At 42.8% G+C, this 22,845-nt stretch overlaps 1 protein-coding gene across 5 annotated transcripts in view; it reads right to left on the minus strand.

Annotated features, from left to right (window-relative positions):
* The window catches only part of TBC1D22B (TBC1 domain family member 22B), a 551,506-nt gene that overhangs the window by 387,297 nt on the left and 141,364 nt on the right, over positions 1–22,845 (minus strand). For all 5 annotated transcript variants that reach the window (XM_073615872.1, XM_073615870.1, XM_073615873.1 and 2 more), the window contains one exon: positions 15,872–15,942. In XM_073615872.1, coding sequence (XP_073471973.1) covers positions 15,872–15,942 — 71 coding nt within the window. The remainder of the gene's footprint in view (positions 1–15,871; positions 15,943–22,845) is intronic.

Below are 22,845 nucleotides of genomic sequence, written 5' to 3' on the forward strand. Positions count from 1 at the left end.
CCCATTAGCAGAATGGAGATATCGCCAGTTGCAGACTATATTTTTTTTTTTTTTTTCCTTATGTGTCTCTAATAATGCTGGTATGTTATTTTTACTTAACTGTCTGTAGACCTGTCCACATTACAATGCTTTATTATCTCCCTTGTCTTACCCAAAATTATGGCCCTCTGAACTTTAGTGCCCTCTTGCTAGTCTGTTTGTGAATTAAGAATTTTGCCCTATTAACCAGCCAAGCTTTATAACCTCTTGATTGCTAATTGAAATCCGCCCACACCTTACCCCTATCAGTATATATTTAAGCTTCTCTTGGGGGAAGCATTTGCAGGGGGTACACATTTGCAACTTGGCTCTTTCTCAAAGTGGCGATTTCTACAAGTGAAATGCACTTCTGACTCTGCACTTTAGCGAAGGCACAAAGCGAAAGGACACAAGATAAACACTTTGAAAACCAGCACACAGACATCAGGTGAACTTGTTTACTCCTTTAGCTCTTTTTCCTTGGAACATGCTTTCTCTACCACTGCTTTTGACAACTCTGTCCTCCATCCTTAAACTTTCTCCCCCCCACAGCATATATATATCACCCTCACTCCTGTCCTGTCCTTATTACTGCACCCACCAACTTCTGCTAATTCTAAATCCACATACACTAAAAATCTCCAAAACCCTGGGGCATGTCACTTCATATAAATCCCACTCCCATATTACCTCCCTCACCCTCTTGCTTCTCCTAACCTCTGGAAATATATCCCCAAACCCTGGGCCTCCATCATTTAACTGTACCCCATGCGCCCATCACCCTGCACCCGCTGGCAGCAGCCACCGCAATCAACACAATTTAATTCCCATTTCTATTCTTCCCAAATCCAGACTCCCTTTCTCCTGTGCCCTTTGGAACTCACGCTCTGTCTGCAACAAGCTCACCTCTCTCCATGACCTCTTTATTTCCAACTCATTTAACCTTCTCGCCATTACCGAAACCTGGCTCCACGAATCCGACACTGCATCTTCTGCTGCCCTATCCCATGGTGGTCTTCTCTGGACTCACTCCCCCAGATCCCACGGACGTAAAGGAGGAGGTGTCGGAATCCTGCTAGCCCCACATAGCACCTTTCAGGTACTTCAGCCACCTCCCTCTCTGTCACTCTCCTCTTTTGAAGCACACTGTATTCGCCTTTTCTCTCCAATTTCTCTAAGGATAGCTGTGATCTACAGGCCCCCTGGACCAGTATCAACCTTTCTTGAAGACTTCTCTGCCTGGCTACCCTACTTTCTTTCTTCTGAAATCCCCACTATCATTCTCGGTGACTTCAACATCCCTATTAATACTAACACTCCTTCCACTTCCAAACTTCTCAGCCTAACATCCTCCTTTGACCTGAAGCAGTGGATGCATGCTCCAACTCACTCAGAAGGCAATATCCTTGACCTCGTGTTCTCTCGCCTTTGCACTCCATGCAACCTCTCTAACTATCCATCCCCTCTCTCTGATCACCACCTTATTAGTTTCACTCTCTCCCTCTCCTTCACCTCCTCTCCCTCCAACCACCTTAAAGTTACCCGCAGAAACCTACGTCATCTCAACCCTTCTCTTCTCTACTCTGCCATTAACAACCTCTACGACAAAATCTCACCCCTATCCTGCACCAACCTAGCCACTTCTGTGTACAACGCTTCACTTCTAGCCTCACTGAACTCACTTGCCCCCCTCACTACACACAGAATCAAGCCCAGACCCCTTCAACCTTGGCAAACAGATGATACTAGAAGTCTTAAAAAACGTAGTCGTGCTCTGGAGAGCCTGTAAGACTAAGTCCCAGAGAGATTTCTACCAATATAAATCTGCCCTCAAAAAATACAACTCCAGCCTCCTCTCTGCCAAGCAGACCTATTTTACCACTCTCATTAGCAACTTATCATCCTGTCCCCGTCAACTCTTTTCCACCTTCAACTCTCTACTTCGTCCTCCACCGCCTCCACCCGCCAACTCACTCACTGCACAGGAGATCGCCAATCACTTCAAACAGAAGATTGATACTATTCGCGCTGAGATCTCTACTGTGCCGACACCCTCCACGCTTTACACTTCATGCCCACAGGCACAATCATTATTTCCCTCTTTCAACCCCACCACTACAGACGAAGTTGCTAAGCTACTTGCTAATGTCCACCTTACCACCTGCCCTCTGGATCCTGTTCCCTCACAAATGCTACGTTCACCCTCTGGCCCTATACTATACTCTCTAACCCACATCTTCAATCTCTCCCTCTCTTCTGGCATCTTCCCTAACTCTCTCTAAAACATGCACTTGTCAGACCCATACTTAAAAAGCCCTCACTGGACCCATCCAATCTTAACAACCTACGCCCCATCTCCTTGCTCCCCTTCTTAGCCAAACTCCTCGAACGTCTGGTCTACAACCGACTGAGCGTCCACCTCGCTGATAATGGCCTTCTCGATCCCCTTCAGTCTGGATTTCGTCCTCAACACTCCACAGAAACTGCTCTCCTAAAACTAACAAACGATCTACTAACGGCCAAAACCAATCGACACTATTCTGTACTCCTACTCCTGGACCTCTCTGCTGCCTTTGATACGGTTGACCACCCCCTCCTCCTCAAAAAACGACACGCCTTTGGTCTCCGTGACTGTACGCTTCGCTGGTTCTCTACCTACTTATCCAACCGCACCTTTAGCGTTTCTTATAACTCTACTTCCTCCTCTCCTCTTCCTTTCTCTGTTGGGGTCCCTCAGGGTTCTGTTCTTGGACCTCTACTATTTTCAATCTACACTGCCTCCCTGGGTCAACTGATAGCCTCCCATGGCTTCCAATACCACCTCTACGCTGATGACACCCAAATCTATTTCTCTACCCCTCAGCTCACTCCCTCTGTCTCCTCACGTATCAGTAATTTACTCTCAGATATATCAGTCTGGATGTCTCACCACTTCCTTAAACTCAATCTAGCCAAAACCGAACTTCTAATTTTCCCTCCCCCCTATGCCTCTTCCCCTGATCTCTCTGTCAAAATTGATGGCACAACTATAAGCCCATCCCCACATGCCAAGGTTCTAGGTGTAGTCCTAGACTCTGAACTCTCCTTCAAGCAAACACATCCAATCACTGTCCAAATCCTGCCGCCTCAACCTCCGCAACATCTCCAAAATACGCCCCTTTCTAACCAATGACACAACAAAGCTCTTAATTCACTCGCTGGTCATCTCTCGCCTTGACTACTGCAACTCCCTTCTCATTGGCTTACCTCTACATAGTCTATCACCTCTTCAAACCATTATGAATGCCGCTGCCAGACTCATCCACCTTACCAGTCGCTCTGTGTCTGCCACTCCTCTATGTCAATCCCTCCACTGGCTTCCGCTCGGCCAAAGAATTAGATTCAAAATTCTAACAACTACGTACAAAGCCATCCACAATTTCGCCCCCAGCTACATCACTTGCTTAGTCTCTAAATACCAACCTACTCGCTCTCTTCGTTCCTCTCAAGACCTCCTGCTCTCTAGCTCCCTTGTCACCTCCTCCCATGCTCGCCTCCAGGCCTTTTCCAAAACCTCTCCAATCCTATGGAACTCCTTACCCCAATCTGTCCGCTTATCTCCTACTTTATTAGCTTTCAGAAGATCCCTGAAAACCCTTCTCTTCAGAGAAGCCTATCCTACCCACACCTAACAACTGTACTTTTTTTTTTTTTTTCCCCCATCAGCTCATCCCCCACAGTTATTACCTTTTGTCTCCACTTGACCCTCCCTTCTAGATTGTAAGCTCTAACGAGCAGGGCCCTCTGATCCCTCCTGTATTGATTTGTATTGTAAGTGTACTGTCTGCCCCATGTTGTAAAGCGCTGCGCAAACTGTTGGCGCTATATAAATCCTGTATAATAATAATAATAATAATAATAATAATAATAATATTATATTAGACTAGGACGGAACCTGCAACCACAATATTCTCCATCTCTGTTTGAATCGCTGTGGGAATGGGAGAGGGAGCTGGGCTTGGAGTTTACTCCTCCTCAAATCCAGAAAATGCTTCAACTGATGCATTCCACCTCCAATAGTACCCACAGTCAATAATTTTTCTTACAAATCTCTTACTAGATGGTATAGAACCCCTTCTCATTTGGCACAGATGTTTCCTATGGCAAATCATCGTTGGCGGGGCTGTAACCAGAGGATTACGTTTTTTGCATCTCTGGTGGGCTTGCCCCAAGATTAAGGCCTTTTGGGAAACCATCACCCCTTGGATTCAAAAACTGATCCTTAAACCCATAGCAAGTACTCCTATGCAATTTTTATTTCACGACACTAAATTTGTCAAATCCTACAAAAAAAAAAAAAAAAAAAAAAAAAAAAAAAAAAGTCTTTCCCCACTTGCTTAATGCAGCAAAATCTTATTCTCTGCTTTTGGAAACAAGCAATCTCTCCCTCTTTATTAGGCTGGAGGTGGATAAAATCATGGAAGCTGAACGATGGCTGCACTTAGGAACAAACAGGATGAATTTAAAGTGCATGTAAACCCTCACATATACCCAGTGAAGTGAATAGCCAGAGATGATACACAGGTATGAAACAAATCTCCGTACATAAGTTTTACATGCATATTTGCTGTCTTCAACTTGCTATATTCTTTGGAAAGTGCACATTGTGTTATAGATTTTATCTTCCTGTTAAGCACTGGGAGTGGATTCTTGGCATACAGCCAAGACAGCCGACTGGAGGAAAGGCACACTCTCCCCCACTCCACATAGGCAAAGAAAGGAAGGTGCTATGATGACAAGACAAGCTCTCTGCCAATTTATTTATAGCAACCTCCCACGACACAAATTTGAGGCTGGTTTTATCTCTGTTGACAGAGCACTAGTTAGAACTTATCATCCTGATAACAGAAAAACGGAGCAGCAGAAACACAGGACTTAGTGCTTTGGAGAGAGATCAGAAAAAAAACACTAGAGACAGATGTGCCCAGGTCAAATGTCATTAATCAGGTTTACATCCACTTTAAGGATACTTGGGCAGGTTGGATGTATTACTCCACTGAGAAAGCCGAAACATAGATGTTTGATACGGCGCAACTCCACATCTAGTATCCCCAAGGACCATTCTTCAAGATCACTTGAAAGAAATGCCCCTAGTCTTATCCTTAGTGTCGGTCTCTTTTCAGGTTTTCTTTGTCTATTTTTTTTTTTTGTTTTTTTTTTTTTTATTTATCCGGCTGTCACAATGGCTTAAATAAAATCTTGCTACTATTACTACCTTGGATATCTTGATGACTGTGTACTACCGTAGGTATTTATGCTAGTGTATTTGAACAAACTATTTCATGTGCCTTTTTTTTCTGTGTGGTTATATACAGTACCTTTTGGTTAAACCCAAGATTGAACAGACTGAACTGCCAATCCCTGTGTATTGGACCCTTTCTTGGCTTTTGGGATAGGCCCTTCTATTCAACCCCTGGTCCGCCTGACATATAAAAACACGCCCAGTCCACAATATAGTGCTCTGGCAGGAATATGTATTGCCCCTTTGGGGCCTCCCAAAGTCGATATAAACCAGGATATAAGTTTTTCAATCATTGTATAAACAATCATTGCGATAGCAATTGATTAGATTAGGAATTTTGTGAATGTACAGTATCTCACAAAAGTGAGTACACCCCTCACATTTTTGTAAATTTATTATATCTTTTCATGTGACAACACTGAAGAAATGACACTTTGCTACAAATGTAAGGTAGTGAGTATACATCTTGTATAAGTGTAAATTTGCTGTCCCTTCAAAATAACTCAACACAGCCATTATTGTCTAAACCGCTGGCAACAAAAGAAAAAACACAGCTAAGTGAAAATGTCCAAATTGGGCCCAAAGTGTCAATATTTTGTGTGATCATTATTTTCCAAAACTGCCTTAACCCTCTTCGGCATGGCATTCACCAGAGGTTCACAGGTTGCCAGAGTCCTCTTCCACTCCATGACAAAATCACAGACCTGGTGAATGTTAGGGTCCCTGCGCTCCTCCACCTTACGTTTGAGGATGCCCCACAGATTCTCTATAGGGTTTAGGTCTGGAGACATGCTTGGACAGTCCATCACCTTTATCCTCAGCTTCTTTAGCAAGGCAGTGGTCATCTTAGAGGTGTGTTTGGGGTCGTTATGTTGGAATACTGCCCTGCAACCCAGTCTCCGAAGGGAGGGGGATCATGCTCGGATTCAGTATGTCACAGTACAGGTTGACATTCATGATTCCCTCAATGAACTGTAGCTCCCCAGTGCGGGCAGCACTCATGGAACCCCAGACCATGACACTCCCACCACCATGCTTGACTGTAGGCAAGACACATTTGTTATTGTACTCCTCACCTGGTTGCCACCACACATGCTGGACACCATCTGAACAAAATAAGTTTATCTTGGTCTCAACAGACCACAGGACATGGTTCCAGTAATCAATGTCCTTAGTCTGCTTGTCTTCAACAAATCTGTTTGCGGGCTTTCTTGTGCATCATCTTTAGAAGAGGCTTCCTTCTGGGACGACAGCCATGCAGACCAATTTGATGCTGCGTGCGATGTATGGCCTGAGCACTGACAGGATGACCCCCCCACCCCTTCAACCTATGCAGCAATGCTGACAGCACTCATAAATCTATTTCCCAAAGACAACCTCTGGATACGACGCTGAGCATGTGCAATCAACTTCTTTGGTCGACCATGGCGAGGCCTGTTCTGAGTGGAACCTGTCCTGTTACACCGCCTAGGCCATCTTTATGTAGAGCAACAATTTTTTTTTTCAGCTCCTCAGAGTTCTTTGCCATGCTGAACACAGAGAGAGAGAGAGGGAGAGATAGCACCAAATTTAACACACCCGCTCCCCAGTCACACCTGAGACCTTGTAACACTAACGTGTCACAAGACACCGGGGAGCGAAAATGGCTAATTGGGCCCAATTTGGACATTTCAATTTAGGTGTGTACTCACTTCTGTTGCCCCAGCGGTTTAGACATTAAATGGCTGTGTGTCGAGTTATTTTGGAGGGGCAGCAAATTTACAGTTATACAAACTGTATACTCACACTTTGCTACAATGTAAAGTAGTAATTTCTTCAGTGAAAATATAATAAAATATTTACAAAAATGTGAGGGGTGTACTCACGTTTGTGAGATACTGCATATTTGTATCTTTTACAGCAACTCTACTACATTCTTTCCCCTCCAAAGGAAAACCCCTGAAGAAGCCGACAATGCAAAAACACGTTGGGTTGTGCCTCTCCTCATATGTGTGATGCTCTGTTTGCCATGGGCATCCATGACTGCATATACAATTGTTTATAGAGGAATTTCTATACTTTGGAGAGGGAGGGGGGGTCTGTTCAAATCATTAGAGTTATGCTGCATAACTTTTGCACTTTCAATATGTCTAATATGTGGTATAGACATAATTTTAACAATTTATAATAAAAGGAATACTTTTTAAAATTACGTTGTAAGATTCATCATTCTAGGAGGTTTCAGCACCTATAAACTCCAATATCTTGCTGTCTCTTGGAAATAACGTACAAGATGCTTTTACTGCATTGTCCTTTTTCTTTGTATTGTTAAACTTTAATAAAATGTGATTATATAAAAAAGAAAAGAAACAATTTAGCGGAGAACTTACAAGTGTAAGAATGGCTTAAACCCAGTCAAACTTTTGCACAGGCAAAGCGTGGAGGTCAGCTAGCATTAGCATACAGGCTAGTCTTTTTTCTAGTGTCAGACATGCTGTCAAAATGGTCCCAAGCAGAGCTGATGGTGGTGCCCCTTTACGAGACACACAGCAAAGCTGAGCTAAAGTGCTAGCTCTTCCTCTTACCCTTGCAGCAGCTGAGAGGGTGAGCAAAAGATGAAAAGGCAGACACTTTGGCCTCTGGAAAGGCAATGGGTTGCCATCCTGTTCAAGTACTCATTGAGGCTTTTGGCAGATAGCAATGGTGACATGCGGCCCCGCTGAGTCTCCAGTGTAGTTTTAAGCTATCTGGAGCAGCAGTAATCAAAATGAAGAAGATAATTCACATGCAGAGCCCAACACTCCCACTGCACAATGTATCTAGCAAGTCACAACCACTTTCTGTAAGTGAAAATCCAGAAATTATGCCTCCAGGAAAAAGCAAAGAATTCCTCCAAGATAAAGAAAGGATGGAAGCAAAACACTGCAAAAAATTATCGTGGACCAGATAAAGTGGAAAAAGGGAGTTTGGTAAGGTGCTCCAGTGATTTTTGCAAGAGACAGCAGAAACCTCAGTGCACTGCGTCCTCAGTACTATTGTGATTTTTCAGCAGTGACCCTCAATATAAAAGGCCAGCATTTAACAGAACGGAGTTTGAAACTATGGCAAGCACCAGGATCTGAATGTCCAGCATTACACAGGCAGAGCAGAGCGGTCATGCAATGTGTAGTCCAATCTGGAGGTCCGGTAGGAAGAACGATCCTGTTAATGGGCACTGCAGTGACTGTCTAAATTTGGAGGTCTGGTATATTAGAGGTGCAGAACAGCCCTTGAAGGGATATTCTGAATCTGAGGAGTCTGGTATGACACTGCAACCAATGCTGGCTGTTGGGGTGAAAATCCAGGATCTGGGGGTCCAGTATGACTTTGCCAGTAGCTGTTGATATAAAATTCTTTAGCTTGGTGGTCTTGAACTGGCAAAGCTGGGAAGGTCTGTGGAGAATAGACATCAAACCTCCTTTAGAAAACACTAAGCTAGCACTTATGTTATACATGCACCCACTAGACTGGGATATGCCCTTTGCTTTGCCCAATAGCCAACCTCCTAGGGGCAGAAGCTTAATTCATGAGTTCCATAATAACTGCTTGAATCCCCAATGAATGCTGGGAAAACATTAGCTGCCTGGCTCTCTGATTTTAATACTTCCCGAGTCACTGACCTGGAACAAGCATATAGATCAGGAAGCCAGAGGGGAGTGAGAACACCTGATCTGCACATCTGTGCTGCAGGTTAGTAATCCAGAGAGTACAAGAGCCATCAAATCAGCACTGTAACCAGGAGTCCCATTTTTTTTTTTAATGAAAAATAAGGAAGGATCAGCAATGGCAGATTCTTTATTTCCTCACTACTGGTTGACTTAACCACTGGGCACGTAAAACCCCTTCCTAAACAGACCAATTTTCAGCTTTCAGTGCTCTCACATTTTTAATGACAATTACTCAGGCATACAACACTGTACCCATACGAACATTTTTGTAGTTTTTTTTTTTACACAAATAGAGCTTTCTTTTGATGGTATTTAATCACCGAGTTGAATTTTTTGCTCTATAAATGAAAAAAGATCGAAAATTTAAAAAAAAAAAAAAAAAAAAAAAAAAAAAAAAAAAAAAAAAAAAAAAAAAAAACACACACACACACACACACACACACACACCTTTCTTCGTTTGTTTTAAAATTTGCAAATTAGTAATTTTTCTTCATACATTTTTTAGCCAAAATTTATACTGCTACATATCTTTGGTTAAAATAACCCAAAATCAGTGTATATTATTATTTGGTCTGTCAAAGTTAAAGAGTCCATAAGCTATTGTGGCAATCACTGAAAATTGATCACACCTGATGTACTGACGGTCTCATTTCTTGAGGCCCTGAAATGTCAGGAGAGTACAAATACTGTACCCCCCCAAATGACTCCTTTTTAGAAAGTAGACATTCCAAGGTATTTAGTAAGAGGCACGGTGAGTTTTTTTGAAGTTCTACTTTTTCCCACGATTATTTGCAAAATTAAGGATTTTTTTTTTTTTTTTTTTTTTTTTTACAAAATTGTCATAATTTCTCACACACAGCATACTTGCAACTACACCCCAAAATGCATTCTGCTACTTCTCCTGAATATGGCGATACCACATGTGTAGACTTTTACACTGCCTGACCACATACAGAGGCCCAACATGCAGGGAGCATCATCAGGTGTTAGAGGAGCATAAATAGGAAGGCTGACCGCAGGTCCAGCTGAATTTGTAGGAGTCTTGCTTCATATAAACCTGCCCTCAACCCATTCCTTTCGTGGGCGTTCCTTTCACGTTACAGCTTCCAGTTCCGGTTTCTTGAAGTCAGGACGCTGACACTACCACAAGGTTTCCCATACCACTGTAGTTTGTATGAGTTTCTGCAAGAATCTGATTGTTTCTCGAATTGGTCGCTGTTTTGTAAGTCACTCCGATCAAAACGCATCAATCCTGGTATATTTTCTCGCTTCTCTAGGTTCGTTTCAGCATCGGTATGTTACGTATAATTTCTATTTTACAAAGGGATTCTTCTTATCGGTACTTTCGTCTAATCTACGCATAGCACTGTGAGCCTATCACTACATCAATGCGTTCAATACGATTTTCATTTTTGGAATTGCTTACGATGATTATAGGACTTGTGCCCTGTACACACGATCGGAATTTCCATCAGAAAAACCTTGGATGGGTTTTCTAACAGAATTCCGCTTAAGCTTGCCTTGCATACACATGGTCACACAAAACTTCTCTGAACTTTCGACCATCAAGAACGCAGTGACGTACAACACTACGATGAGCCGAGAAAATGAAGTTCAATGCTTCCGAGCATGCGTAGGAATTTTGCGTGTCAGAATTGCTACAGACGTTCGGAATTTCCAATAGGAACTTTTTCTGTCTGAAAAATAAAGAACCTGCTCTCAATTTTTTGCTGGCCGAAATTCCGCCAGCAAAAGTCTGATGGAGCATACACACAGTCGGAATTTCCGACCAAAAGCTCACATCGGACTTTTGCTGGCGGAATTTCCGATCATGTGTACGGGGCATAACACGCTTTCAATCTCCTGCAACATGAGTTCATCATTTCTCATCTGCATCTCATTTGTTACTTATCTGATACTCGTAGCCATATTTGTTTCTAGTCTACATTTGCCGCAGTACGTGTGAGCTTTCATCTGATGACATGGGGCTTTTAGGTACCAGAGGGCAAGACTTTCCTGTAGTACCTTTTGTAGTACCCATGTCGTTTGCAACTGTAGTCTTAATCAGATTTTGTTGATAGTTTTCAGATACTTTCAGATCACACTGTTATCTTCTATGATTTCAAGAATCTTTGATTAGATTGTTACGCATGTTTTGGGAATTTCTGTTATTTTTTACAGGTCACATTGAGGAACAGACATACACAGGTGCATTGCGATAGGTCTTATTACAGTTTAGTTGTTGTTATCGTCCAGTTCAACCATATAATCTTGTAGCCATAGCAATATACCAGCAGGCAGTTACAATAGTCTTATTTATAAATTAGAATAATCACTACTTCACATCTACTGGTAGACACTGTGCGCAGATCTTGTTTCTTACCTAGGGTCCACGTAATATTTTAACCGGGTGGTTGTTTCCCGTTTCTTATTTTCTTTAAGTTCCTATTACTACATTTCGATAGAAATTACAAGGCTGAGTTTCCATGCAATCGATACAGGTTGATATATTTTCCACTTTCACTTGTCATCACATACATGTCAAATTTTGTTGTACATACATCACTTGTCCTGTCTCTCATGGCATTACACCGCTACACCTGTCATGTTTATGGGTGCTAACGGATTGAGATGTTCGTTCATTAATTGGCTTGTTTTGGTGGCAAGTCTCCTCATCCGTTAACACATTATTCATCCGTTTACAACATACCGCTACTCGCATACCCCTTATTGACACATTTTTCAGGTATTCCAAGGCCTGAGTTTATGTTTTTAATTTGCCTGTTACGCCTCAGGTAACTTGGCCCTTACCACACTCGGACCTACGCGTCTTCAGTCCCATGCAACATGAGTTTGTTTCTAACTGACCCACTATAACCATAGTGAGTCCGCTCATTGCACTACATAAACTCACGCTTATTCACCGTAAAGAGAAAAAAAAAAGAAAAAAAGGAAACCAGTAATATATACTCACAACAGGTTTGTTTTTAAGTTACATAGGTCATGTCACAGGCTGCGAATATTGAAGAATCTGCCTCCATCCCACCATCGCCTGCCAGGGGATTCAGAACATGGGAGCACGCCCTCTCTGAAAACCTGGACCATCCCCAAACTCATGGCTGGACTACAGCGTAGGTCAGATTTTTTATTCCCAGTGCTCTTAATTGGATTCTTATGAATAGAAAACACTGTCAGAATGGTCATTCAGTGGAAGTCTTTGAGGGAAAAATGGCGGGAATGGGTTAATTATAAGCTAACAATAAGATACGCTGAAGTCATGGGAGCATAGGGAACATAGCAGTAAAGGAATAAAATACATACAGGGAAAAGAGGAATAAAGAGCAGTAATATTGGAAAAGAGAGAGGTGACCTGACGTGAGATTGGTAGAGGGGGGTATTTGAGGGGGGGGGGGGTCTGGACGGGTGGGGTGCGGGGATTGGGTTGTTTGTCTTCGGGTATAAATGTATTAATCACATAAGTATACGGATGTTATGGTAGTTTTTACCACGCTAAATGTGATATGTTTTGATACAGACAAAAATTAATAAAGAAATTGAAATACAAGGGGGGGGGGGGAGATAAAGCTACCATGATGTGACATTTGATGGGATAAAAAAATGAACTTTAATGGTGAATTTAAGTATCCCAAAAGAACTTACTGAAGTAGCTTAAAAGAAAAAAAAAAAAGAGGTTACCTCCTTGTTGAAAGTCCTAAACAAGCCCCTACCGATCTACAGAAGCTCTTGGTAGTTTTGGCATTTAACATCCCAGTGGCAGCTAAGAAAGTTAAGGACCAAGCTACTCCACTCACTTTCCTGAGGATTACATGAGACACCCAATCCATGCACACTAGTCAGCCTGCAGACAAATTGTCTAGAATTAGAGACCATATGCATGCATTTATGACCTCCCAAGCCTGTTCCAGGAAGGTACTACAATCTGCTAGGCATGCCTAAGTTACCGTGGGAATTATTCCCTAAGGTAGGCATTTCACTTCTAGGTTGTTGGCACTGCTACCCACTGCCCCTGACTCCGATTCTCGGTTCAAACTAGATTCTGTGGCTTTATCCGATTTACACATGTAGGAGGAGTTACTCCAGCGCTGGAACGGCATTGCCATGTTCATTCCTGCAGTGTCAGTGTCATCTCCCTGAGTAGTAGTATTACGGATGCTGCAGCCACCAAAGGCTATGCAGCAATTGTTGGCACTCACTGGTTAGCAGGACCACGGCCGGAAGAAAGTCTGGCAATTCCCAGGTCTGCACAAACATCACCTTGAAATTAACCCCATAGTTTCGGCAGCACAGGTGTTGGATTCACCAATGGACAGGGAACACTATAGTTTACTCCACAGACAATCAAGCTACCTTCGAAATCATTAACAAAAGGTAGGTCCAGTTTGTTAATCATGTCGTTCATATGCAGGCTCATTTGGCTGTCCCTCCATTACAAATTCCATATTCACTGCAGGTTCATCAATGGTGTAGATCAGGGGTAGGCCACCTCGGCCCTCCAGCTGTGGTGAAACTACAAATCCCATCATGCCTCTGCCTCTAGGAGTCATGACTGATTGTCAGGGTCTTGCAAAGTCTCATGGGATTTGTAGATTCAAAACAGCTGGGAGGCTGAGGTTGCCTACCCTTGGTGTAGATAATACAGCTGTGGATGGGTTATCCCAATTTAATTTGTCCAGCAAGTCGCAGACGCCCTTGCCACTCTGGCACCGCACTTCTCACTGTTAACGATGGATTACTCATTACGTATCGGCGCAATTTCATTAATTGACAAGTCATTATCAGCCAACTCAAACTTGCTTTTGTGGCTTACGGTCACTCCCAGCTTAAGCTTTCTCACAACACCGGTAAGACATATTTGTCAGAAATCCAACACTTTGTTTCCTTGCTGCACCCTAGAGGCCCTCTGTTTTTTTTTTGTTTACCCCATTAAGGACATTTTAAAAGGGAATTCCGAAGAGTATCCCACCAGCCATGACCAGCAGGCTCCCCATCACAGGGTATATATTCTGTGGCATTTCCAATATGTTTACCAGGGCCCCCTTCGGGCAACTACTTAGCCTGGTCCTTAAGGCAGTCAGTTATCTGGCCTTCTGTGGTTTCCTAAGGCCAGGCGAAATTACATGTACTTGTACAAAGGCCTGTACGCTCCTAAATAAACAGTCAGATACCCCGACCATTTCCGGTTGCACCTAGACGCTTGCAGGATGCAGAGGAAAGGAGCCGGCACCGATATTAAGTATTTTGAGACCTATACTGCATGGTGCCCGGTAGCAGTCCTAGATCAACTCCTGGTGCAGTCAGCAGACAAACCCAAGGATAGCCACTCTTACCATTCCCAAGTGCCCCTCTCACCACAGCACAATTTGGCAAACGTTGCCACACCCTCCTAGTGAACTTAGGCTTGGACCCCAAATTATACTCCGTCCTTTCTTTCAGGATAAGAGCCGCTTCAGCAGCCTCTCGCCAAGGGGTCCCCCTTTCACATCATCAAGAAGTTGGGTAGGTGGAATTCATCTTGCTACTCCAGGCATATCCTGGATCCACACGTTGAGATGTTTCACACATTTTCATGGCACACCCCAGGTCACTATTTCCCCCCTCCCTTACCTTTCGTGGACTATTTCCAAGGGACTCAGGGTACAAATAGGAAGGCTGACCTTAGGTCAGCCTGAATTTGAAGGACTCTCGCTCCATATAAACCTGCCCTCAAAACACTGATCTCGTCGATGTTCCTTTCACACCCACCCCCTTTTTTACTTTGCTTTAATTTTACTAATTACTTCAAATTACTTCTTGAGTATGCCCCCTTTTAGGCACATTGACCACGTGACCATGGCACATCCCAGGTCACCATTTCCCCCCTCCCTTACCTTTCCTGGACTGAAAAGAAAAGGCTTTTTTTTTTCTTTATTTTTTTTACACAAAGTTGTCAAATTGATATTTCTAGCACATAGCATGTGCATAGCAAAAATGACACCCAAAATATATTCTGCTACTCCTGAGTATGGCGATGCCACATATGAGACTTTTACACAGTCTGGCCACATACAGAGCCCCAAAATGCAGGGAGCACTATCAGGTGTTCTAGGGACATACATTTCAAATCTAAATTTGACTACCCTTACACTTTGAGGCACTGTAGTGGCACTGATGTGCACTTCTGAGGCACTGTAGTGGCACTGATGTGGCATAAATGTTTCACGGATGAGCAATGATTCGGTATGGATGTTGCACGGATGAGCAATGATTTGGCATGGATGTTGTACAGATGAGCAATGATTTGGCATGGATGTTGTACAGATGAGCACTGATGTGGCACGGATGAGGCATGGATGAGCACTGATGTGGCACGGATGAGCCATGGATGGAAATGGATGAGCCATGGGTGGGGATGGATGAGTATGGATGAGCCATGAATGAGCCCATGGGTGGGGATGGATGAGCCATGGATGGGCACAGGGCAGCGCTGTGTGAACTTTAGACCCAGCCCACAGCGCTGCTGCACCGCCACCCTTCCTCTCACAATGTACCGATTGGTGCGAGGAGAGGGGAGGAGCTGAACTGAGCATGCTCCGGTTTGTTGACAACTGATTGCTCCGTAATTGGACGGAGCGATCGCGTTGTAAAGGGCTGCTGTCATTGGCCCTCTACCCTGAGCCGTGACACGCTGGGTCTGGAAGACATGACGGTCACAGACATTCCCGGGTGCGTGCCCCAGGGGGACTCATAGTACACCCACGCAGAGTTATCGGACCGTGCTGTAGTTGTCATTCGGCTATGGCACGGTCGGCACGTAATTAAACAACATAACTGATCTCTAATTGTATTTATTGAACCCAAATTTAAAAAAAAAATAAATAAATCTTACCGACAAAAGTCTCCATGTGGTAGGTCGAACATCTCGAGGAATTCCAGGCCAGCTACACTTCCTTAATTCATCTGTAAAAATATTTGTGTTGTTAACGGTTATCAATAACCTTGTTCAAACTGATCAGTCCCAAAACAGACAATTGTAATTGAAAGGAAATTGTAGGTATTCTGGCTGTCTACCCGTCTATTAGGTAACACCAACAGGGCCCTCAGATATCTGGACACACCATGAAACGAGAAGCAGTTTGTGCATTCATAAAATGTCTGCCTTTATTAGGTGTGTTACAGCTTATATATGGTTCAGCATACCAATAGAAAGAGGGGAGGGGGGAGTGGTTAGTAAATTACGTATTTGTACAGAAATATAGTTATATGGTTATACAAGTCAGTGACCCTTTAAGATATATTATCATGAGTTAACACGGGTCAACAGGCCATCTGGTATATATCTATATATATATATCCTGTCCTGGCCACCTCTGTCTACAACAGTTCACTCTCATCATCACTAGATGCACTTGCTCCTCTAACCACACGCAGAATCAGGCCCCGACCGTTACAACCCTGGCAAACTGACAACACTAGAAATCTCAAGAGACATTACCGTGCTCTTGAACGACTGTGGCGTAAAACCAAATGCCTACCCGTCGGCTCTTCTCAACCTTTAACTCTCTGCTTTGTCCACCACCCCCTCTACCCACTAACTCACTCACTGCCCAAGAGATTGCCAATCACTTCAAAGACAAGATCGATGCAATTCGTGAGGACATCTCCACTGTGCGTACGTCTTCCCCACCCAACATACCTTGCCTAGCAGCACATTCAACACTCTCCTCTTTTGAATTGGCTACTACGGAAGAGGTTACAAAAATTCTCGGATGCCCACCTAACCAATTGTCCTTTGGATCCTGTTCCCTCACAAATACTACGGTCACCCTCTTCTTCTATCCTATGCTCCCTCACCCACATCTTCAATCTCTCCCTCTCTAGTGGCATCTTCCCCTCCCCTCTAAAACATGCGCAGATCACTCCCATTCTTAAAAAGCCCTCACTGGACCCTACCGACCTGAACAACTTAAGACCCATCTCATTGCTCCCATTCATGGCCTCCGAGATTCTGCTCTATCCTGGTTCTCTGCCTATTTATCACAGCACTCCTTCAGTGTCACCTACAACTCTGTCTCCTCCTCTCCATTGCCCCTTTCTGTGGGGGTCCCCCAAGGCTCGGTTCTTGGACCCCTTCTCTTTATCTACACCTCCTCCCTCGGTCACTTAATAACTGCCCACGGCTTCCAATACCACTTATACGCTGATGACACCCAAATCTATCTGTCTACTCCTCACTTCACTCCTTCAGTCTCCTCTCGCATTACTAACTTACTAACTGACATATCAGCATGGATGTCGCACCACTTCCTTAAACTAAATCTCTCTAAAACTGAGCTATTAATATTCCCCCCCGCCCGTGCCCCCCTCCATGACTTTTCCATCAAAATCAACAATGCAACCATCAGTCCCTCCCCTCACGCCAGGGTACTAGGTGTAATCCTAGACTCTGACTTGTCATTTCAGCCTCAAATCCAATCATTGTCAAAAGTTTGTAGAATTCACCTCCATAACATCTCTAAAATTCACCCCTTTTTAACAAACGAAACCACCAAGCTCCTCATTCACTCCCTTGTTATCTCTCGCCTTGACTATTGCAACTCCCTTCTCATTGGCTTACCTCTCCATAGGCTATCCCCTCTTCAGTCTATCATGAATGCTGCTGCCAGATTTATCCACCTTACCAACCGCTCAGTGTCTGCCAACCCTCTACTCCAATCCCTACACTGGCTCCCAATCACCCAGCGAATTAAATTCAAAATACTAACTACAACATACAAAGCCATTCACAACTCTGCCCCGAGCTACATCACTAATCTTGTCTCCAAATATCATCCAAATCGACCTCTCCGCTCCTCACAAGACCTCCTGCTTTCAAGCTCACTCATCTCCTCCTCCCATGCTCGTCTCCAGGATTTCTCCAGAGCCTCTCCCATCCTCTGGAACTCGCTACCTCCATCTATCCGGCTATCCCCTACTCTTGCTACCTTCAGGCGATCCCTGAAAACTCATCTCTTCAGGAAAGCCTATCACGTCTCCAACTAATCTCCTACCACTTCCACCAGCTCATTCCCCACAGTTACAACCTTTTGTACCACCTGCCCCACCCTATTAGATTGTAAGCTCTTCTGAGCAGGGCCCTCTTAATCCTCTTGTATTTTATTGTATTATAACTGTATTGTCTCCCTTTTATATTGTAAAGCGCTGCGTAAACTGTTGGCGCTATATAAATCCTTAGTTATCAGATGTGCCAGTGATTAGTAGAAAGAAACCCATGCTGGTTCCATAAACCAAACATCAAAAATAAAAAAATATCATGAAGCATAACAGTCCATATTGAATATATAAAAATGTGTGTAGAAAAATAGTGAAGAGAAAGTCAGCAGAGTTCTATGGGGGTGATGAATGGCCAGATGGTGGAAAGAAACTCCCAAATTCACAGATGGATGATTACACCAGATCTGGCGAGTGGGTAGAAAGAAGACAAGTGTGCATAGATTGTACATCAGTGCCGGGGCCAACACCAGAAGTAGGAGGCTTACCGGAACAAATTGACCTGAAATGGCGTACGCCAGACAAGTCAGAAAGGCTTAGTAACCACTGGCACATCTGATAACGAAGTTTTATTATTGTCTATTTAATTTTCCATGTGATCAACACTGTTGAATTATTTGGCATTATCCATATTATGGTCATACATGTCTTGGTAGTTTTCACTATTTTTATATTCACTTATGTATTGCGATACACACATTTGTGGATGTGGAATATAGCGCTACACTTATTTTTTTCATGTATTTTTTGCCTTGAGTCTATAGGTGTGTTGGCTGCTGTTTTACCTGTTTTTAGTTTAAACGCAGTGCTCTACTTAATTTTTACTATAAATCCTGAATAATATATATATATATATATATATATATATATATATATATATATATATATATATATATATATATATATATATATACACATACATACATACATACATACATACATACATACATACATACACACACACACACACACACACACACACACACACACACACACATATATATATATATATATATATATATATACACATACATATACACACACACACACACACACACACACACACACACACACACACACCATACCATACCTGTGCAAGCATCCTTCTATAGTTGCAGATTTAAGCTATCTTGTGTACTGAAATGGCAGAGCATATCAGTCATAATGGTTTGGGCATATTATTACAGTAATATGAATTTCCATTCTTAAATTGTTCTAATACAGATTATTTGTATTCTCTCCCTGTCAAAGTAGGCACATCAGGATGTAAGGCTCAGCCTTTCTCCTGCCAAAGCACAACAATGATTACAGACCAATACAAAAAAAAAAAAACTTTCAGATAATAAAATGTGCCGTAAGAATTAAATGAAAACAAAATGTTTTTGTTAACTGCCAGTTTCTGGCACCTTAAAGAGGGGCCTTCTAGCCAGATATCTCTTCAACAACGGCATATTCATGTGAATAAGGAGGATACATGCCTATAGCTGAGGGGCAATGCTGAAATATTATAATTTAAAGTGAATGTATAGTAAAAATTTCTTCATTTCGGGTTCAAGCCCCTATAGGGGGTATTGCTGTTGTCTGTGTCCTACTTGTGATAATTCCCTTTACTTTCTGTCTTGCGACGCGGGGCAGAGGCACAGACACGGCAGCGATCATGTCAGACGCATACTACCCAAGTTCCGATGCCGTCTGCTCTTTTTACATCCCTCTCTGCCGCTAAAAGCCTACTCTAGCATGGGAGGCATCCGTCTTCTCTGCTTACCTCACTGATCATTCACATGGGCAAAATTGGGAAGCAAAAGCATACCACCGCCTCACAAACCTTTACTCCAGAGATAAAACTATAATCCTGCCACTTTATAAAAAACTGTGGTCTGGCCATATCTGGAGTATTTTGTCCAGTTCTGGTCACCAATCCTCAGGAAGGATGTGCTGGAACTAGAAAGTGCAGAGAAGGGCAACAAAATTAATAAGGGGACTGGAGGACCTCAAATTACGAAGAACAGCTTCAACCACTAAACATATTCTTCCTGGAGATTAGACGCTTGAGAAGAGATATGATAACGGTATACAAAATACCCTAAATGGTGATCCCAGCGTAGGAAGAAAACTATTCAGTTTCAGGGAGTGTAAAACACAGTGCCACACAATGAGACAGGAGAAGTGGTTTAACCTTAAAGCAGAGGTCCACCCTATTTTACAACTTTTGCTCAAATCACATTACAGCAATGTATTCAGTTATTAACGAAACTTTTTTTTTTTGTCTAGTGTACCTGTGTTTTTCTCGTGTTCACCTCTGCTTCCTGTATGTGTCCACTGCGGATACGGGCGGGTATTTAATCATTTCCTGTGTGCCGCACTGTCTCCTGGGAGCTCATGTCATTGTTGCCAGGAGTCATTGTGGAGGCCTGCCACGAGTTCGCGCAGGATTTCGAAAGAGGTTGCCATCACAACGGGGCGGAAACTTTCGACGACGATGCCCGTTGTGATGGCAACCCGGAAGTTTACGGCGCTGCTTGCCGTAAACACTGAGCATGCGCGGAAAAGAGCGGTGAATGCTGGAAGCTCAGCATTTACCGGATCCCAGAAATCAATGCTTGTGGGCTTCACATGCCCACAAGCAAGATGGGAACGGCCAGGATAATTTTTTTATAACTACTTCTTACAAACAAAAATGGACAGCAGCAGATTTAAAAACACTCAAACAATGAGTATTACTTTATGATTGTGTAAGTGTCTGAATGACTACAAAAATTGAATGGTCGTGGGACCTCCGCTTTAAAGCTGTGTAGGGGGGTTTTCACTGTCAGGGCAATAATTGGTGGTGTCAACAGGTAGAATTGATAGTTTTAAAAGACTCTTGAACTTGCATCTTAGCAAACACAAAATACAGAGATATATGAAAGGATTAGGTTTAAATGTGTTAGTGTCGTTACACAGGTTGAACTGGATAGACTAGTGTCTTTTTTCAACCTTACCAACTATGAAACCGCAGTCTAACCAAGACTTTACCATTTAACGTTATCTGACTAGACTTGCTTCCCATACTTTCCCCCTGCTGGTTTCCCTCAGCTACAATACACGCGAGGCAGTGAGAAGATCCAGCCTCTGATGATTTGCCAGCAACTGTCTGCAGAACCATATTTTACATATTTTCCTCTTCTCAGATCCTGCGTCAGTCCGCTCCAGTCAGCTCCTTTCCCCTCCCTCCTGTCAAGTGCTCCAACCGCAAGCAGCTTGCTATGGGGCACCCGAACAGGCTCGCTTTCAAGCCGCTGCTCTGTGTGACCACACAGAGCTGTGGTTTGGCCCCGCTCTCTCCTCATTGGCTGTGATTGACAGCAGTTGGAGCCAATGTCTCCCGCTGCTGTCTCAGCCAATGAGATGAGAGAGACTGTAGGCTCTTGTGCATGTGACTGGATCAATATAAAACTCAGTTAAGTATCGGGGGGGGGGGTGGGAGCCCACATTAGACAGATAGGGGTTAATCCTAAGATAGAATTTTTTTGTCTACGTGGTTTTTGAAAACGTGTGAACCACTTGCCGACTGGCTCACGCCGCTATACGTCGGCAAAGTGGTTTGTTCCCACAAATCGCCGTATGGCTACATCTGTACCTTTAAGGGCGATAGCAGGCGCGCGCACCTGGGCGCAATCGCATGCACAAGAGCAGGAACAGGGATTTGTGTGTGTAGACACACAAATTCCTGTTCTGTCAGAGGAAAAGAGACATATTGTTTGTTCCTACTAAGTAGGAAAAAACGATATGTCTCTTCCTTTACCTTCCCACACCCTCACAGTTACAATACACATTTAACCCCTTGATCACCCCCTAGTGGTAATCTCTTCCCTGCCAGTGACATTTATACAGTAAACAGTACATTTTTATAGATCTGATCGCTGTATAAATGTCAATGGTCCCAAAAATGTGTCAAAATTGTCCGATCTGTTTGCCACAATGTCGCAGTACCGCTAAAAATCTCAGATCACCATTACTAGTAGAAAAATAAATAAAATAATAATAATAATAATAATAATAATAATAATTAAAAAATTCCATAAATCTTACCTATATTTTGTAGACGCTATAACTTTTGCGCAATCAATATACGCTTATCGCGATTTTTTTTTTTTTTACCAAAAATATGAAAAATATATTGGCCTAAACTGAGGAAGAAATTAGTTTTTTTAAAAACAATTTTTGGGGATATATATATATATATATATATATATATATATATATATATATATATATATATATATATATATATATATATATATATATATATATATATATATATATATTTTTATTTATTTATTATAGCAAAAAGTAAAAAAATATTGTTTTTTCAAAACTGTCGCCTTTTTTTATAGCGCAAAAAATAAAAACCGCAGGTGATCAAATACCACTAATAGAAAGCTCTATTTGTGTGAAAAAAGGACGTCAATTTTGTTTGGGTACAGCGTCGCACGACCATGCAATCGTCAGTTAAAGCGACGCTGTGTCATATCGCAAAAAATGACCTGGTCATTAAGCAGCCAAATCGGTCTGTAAGTGGTTAAAGCAGTTTTAACACAGCTTCTATCAAATTTCTCATCATGTCTTCTGCTCTCCTTCACTGGGATGATTACTGCTGGGAATATCCAGGTGTAATAACCCCCATGCCATGTGACTGAAAATTGACAGGGCTATTGATATATGGTAGGTAGATGCTCTAAAATTCTTTAACCACTTCAATATCAGGCATCCCCCACCCCTCCCAAGCCAGTTTTCAGCGCTGTCACTTTTTAAATGACAATTGTGTAGTCA

The sequence above is a fragment of the Aquarana catesbeiana genome, linkage group LG02 (assembly GCF_042186555.1).
Source record: "Aquarana catesbeiana isolate 2022-GZ linkage group LG02, ASM4218655v1, whole genome shotgun sequence".
Classification (NCBI taxonomy): Eukaryota; Metazoa; Chordata; class Amphibia; order Anura; family Ranidae; genus Aquarana; species Aquarana catesbeiana.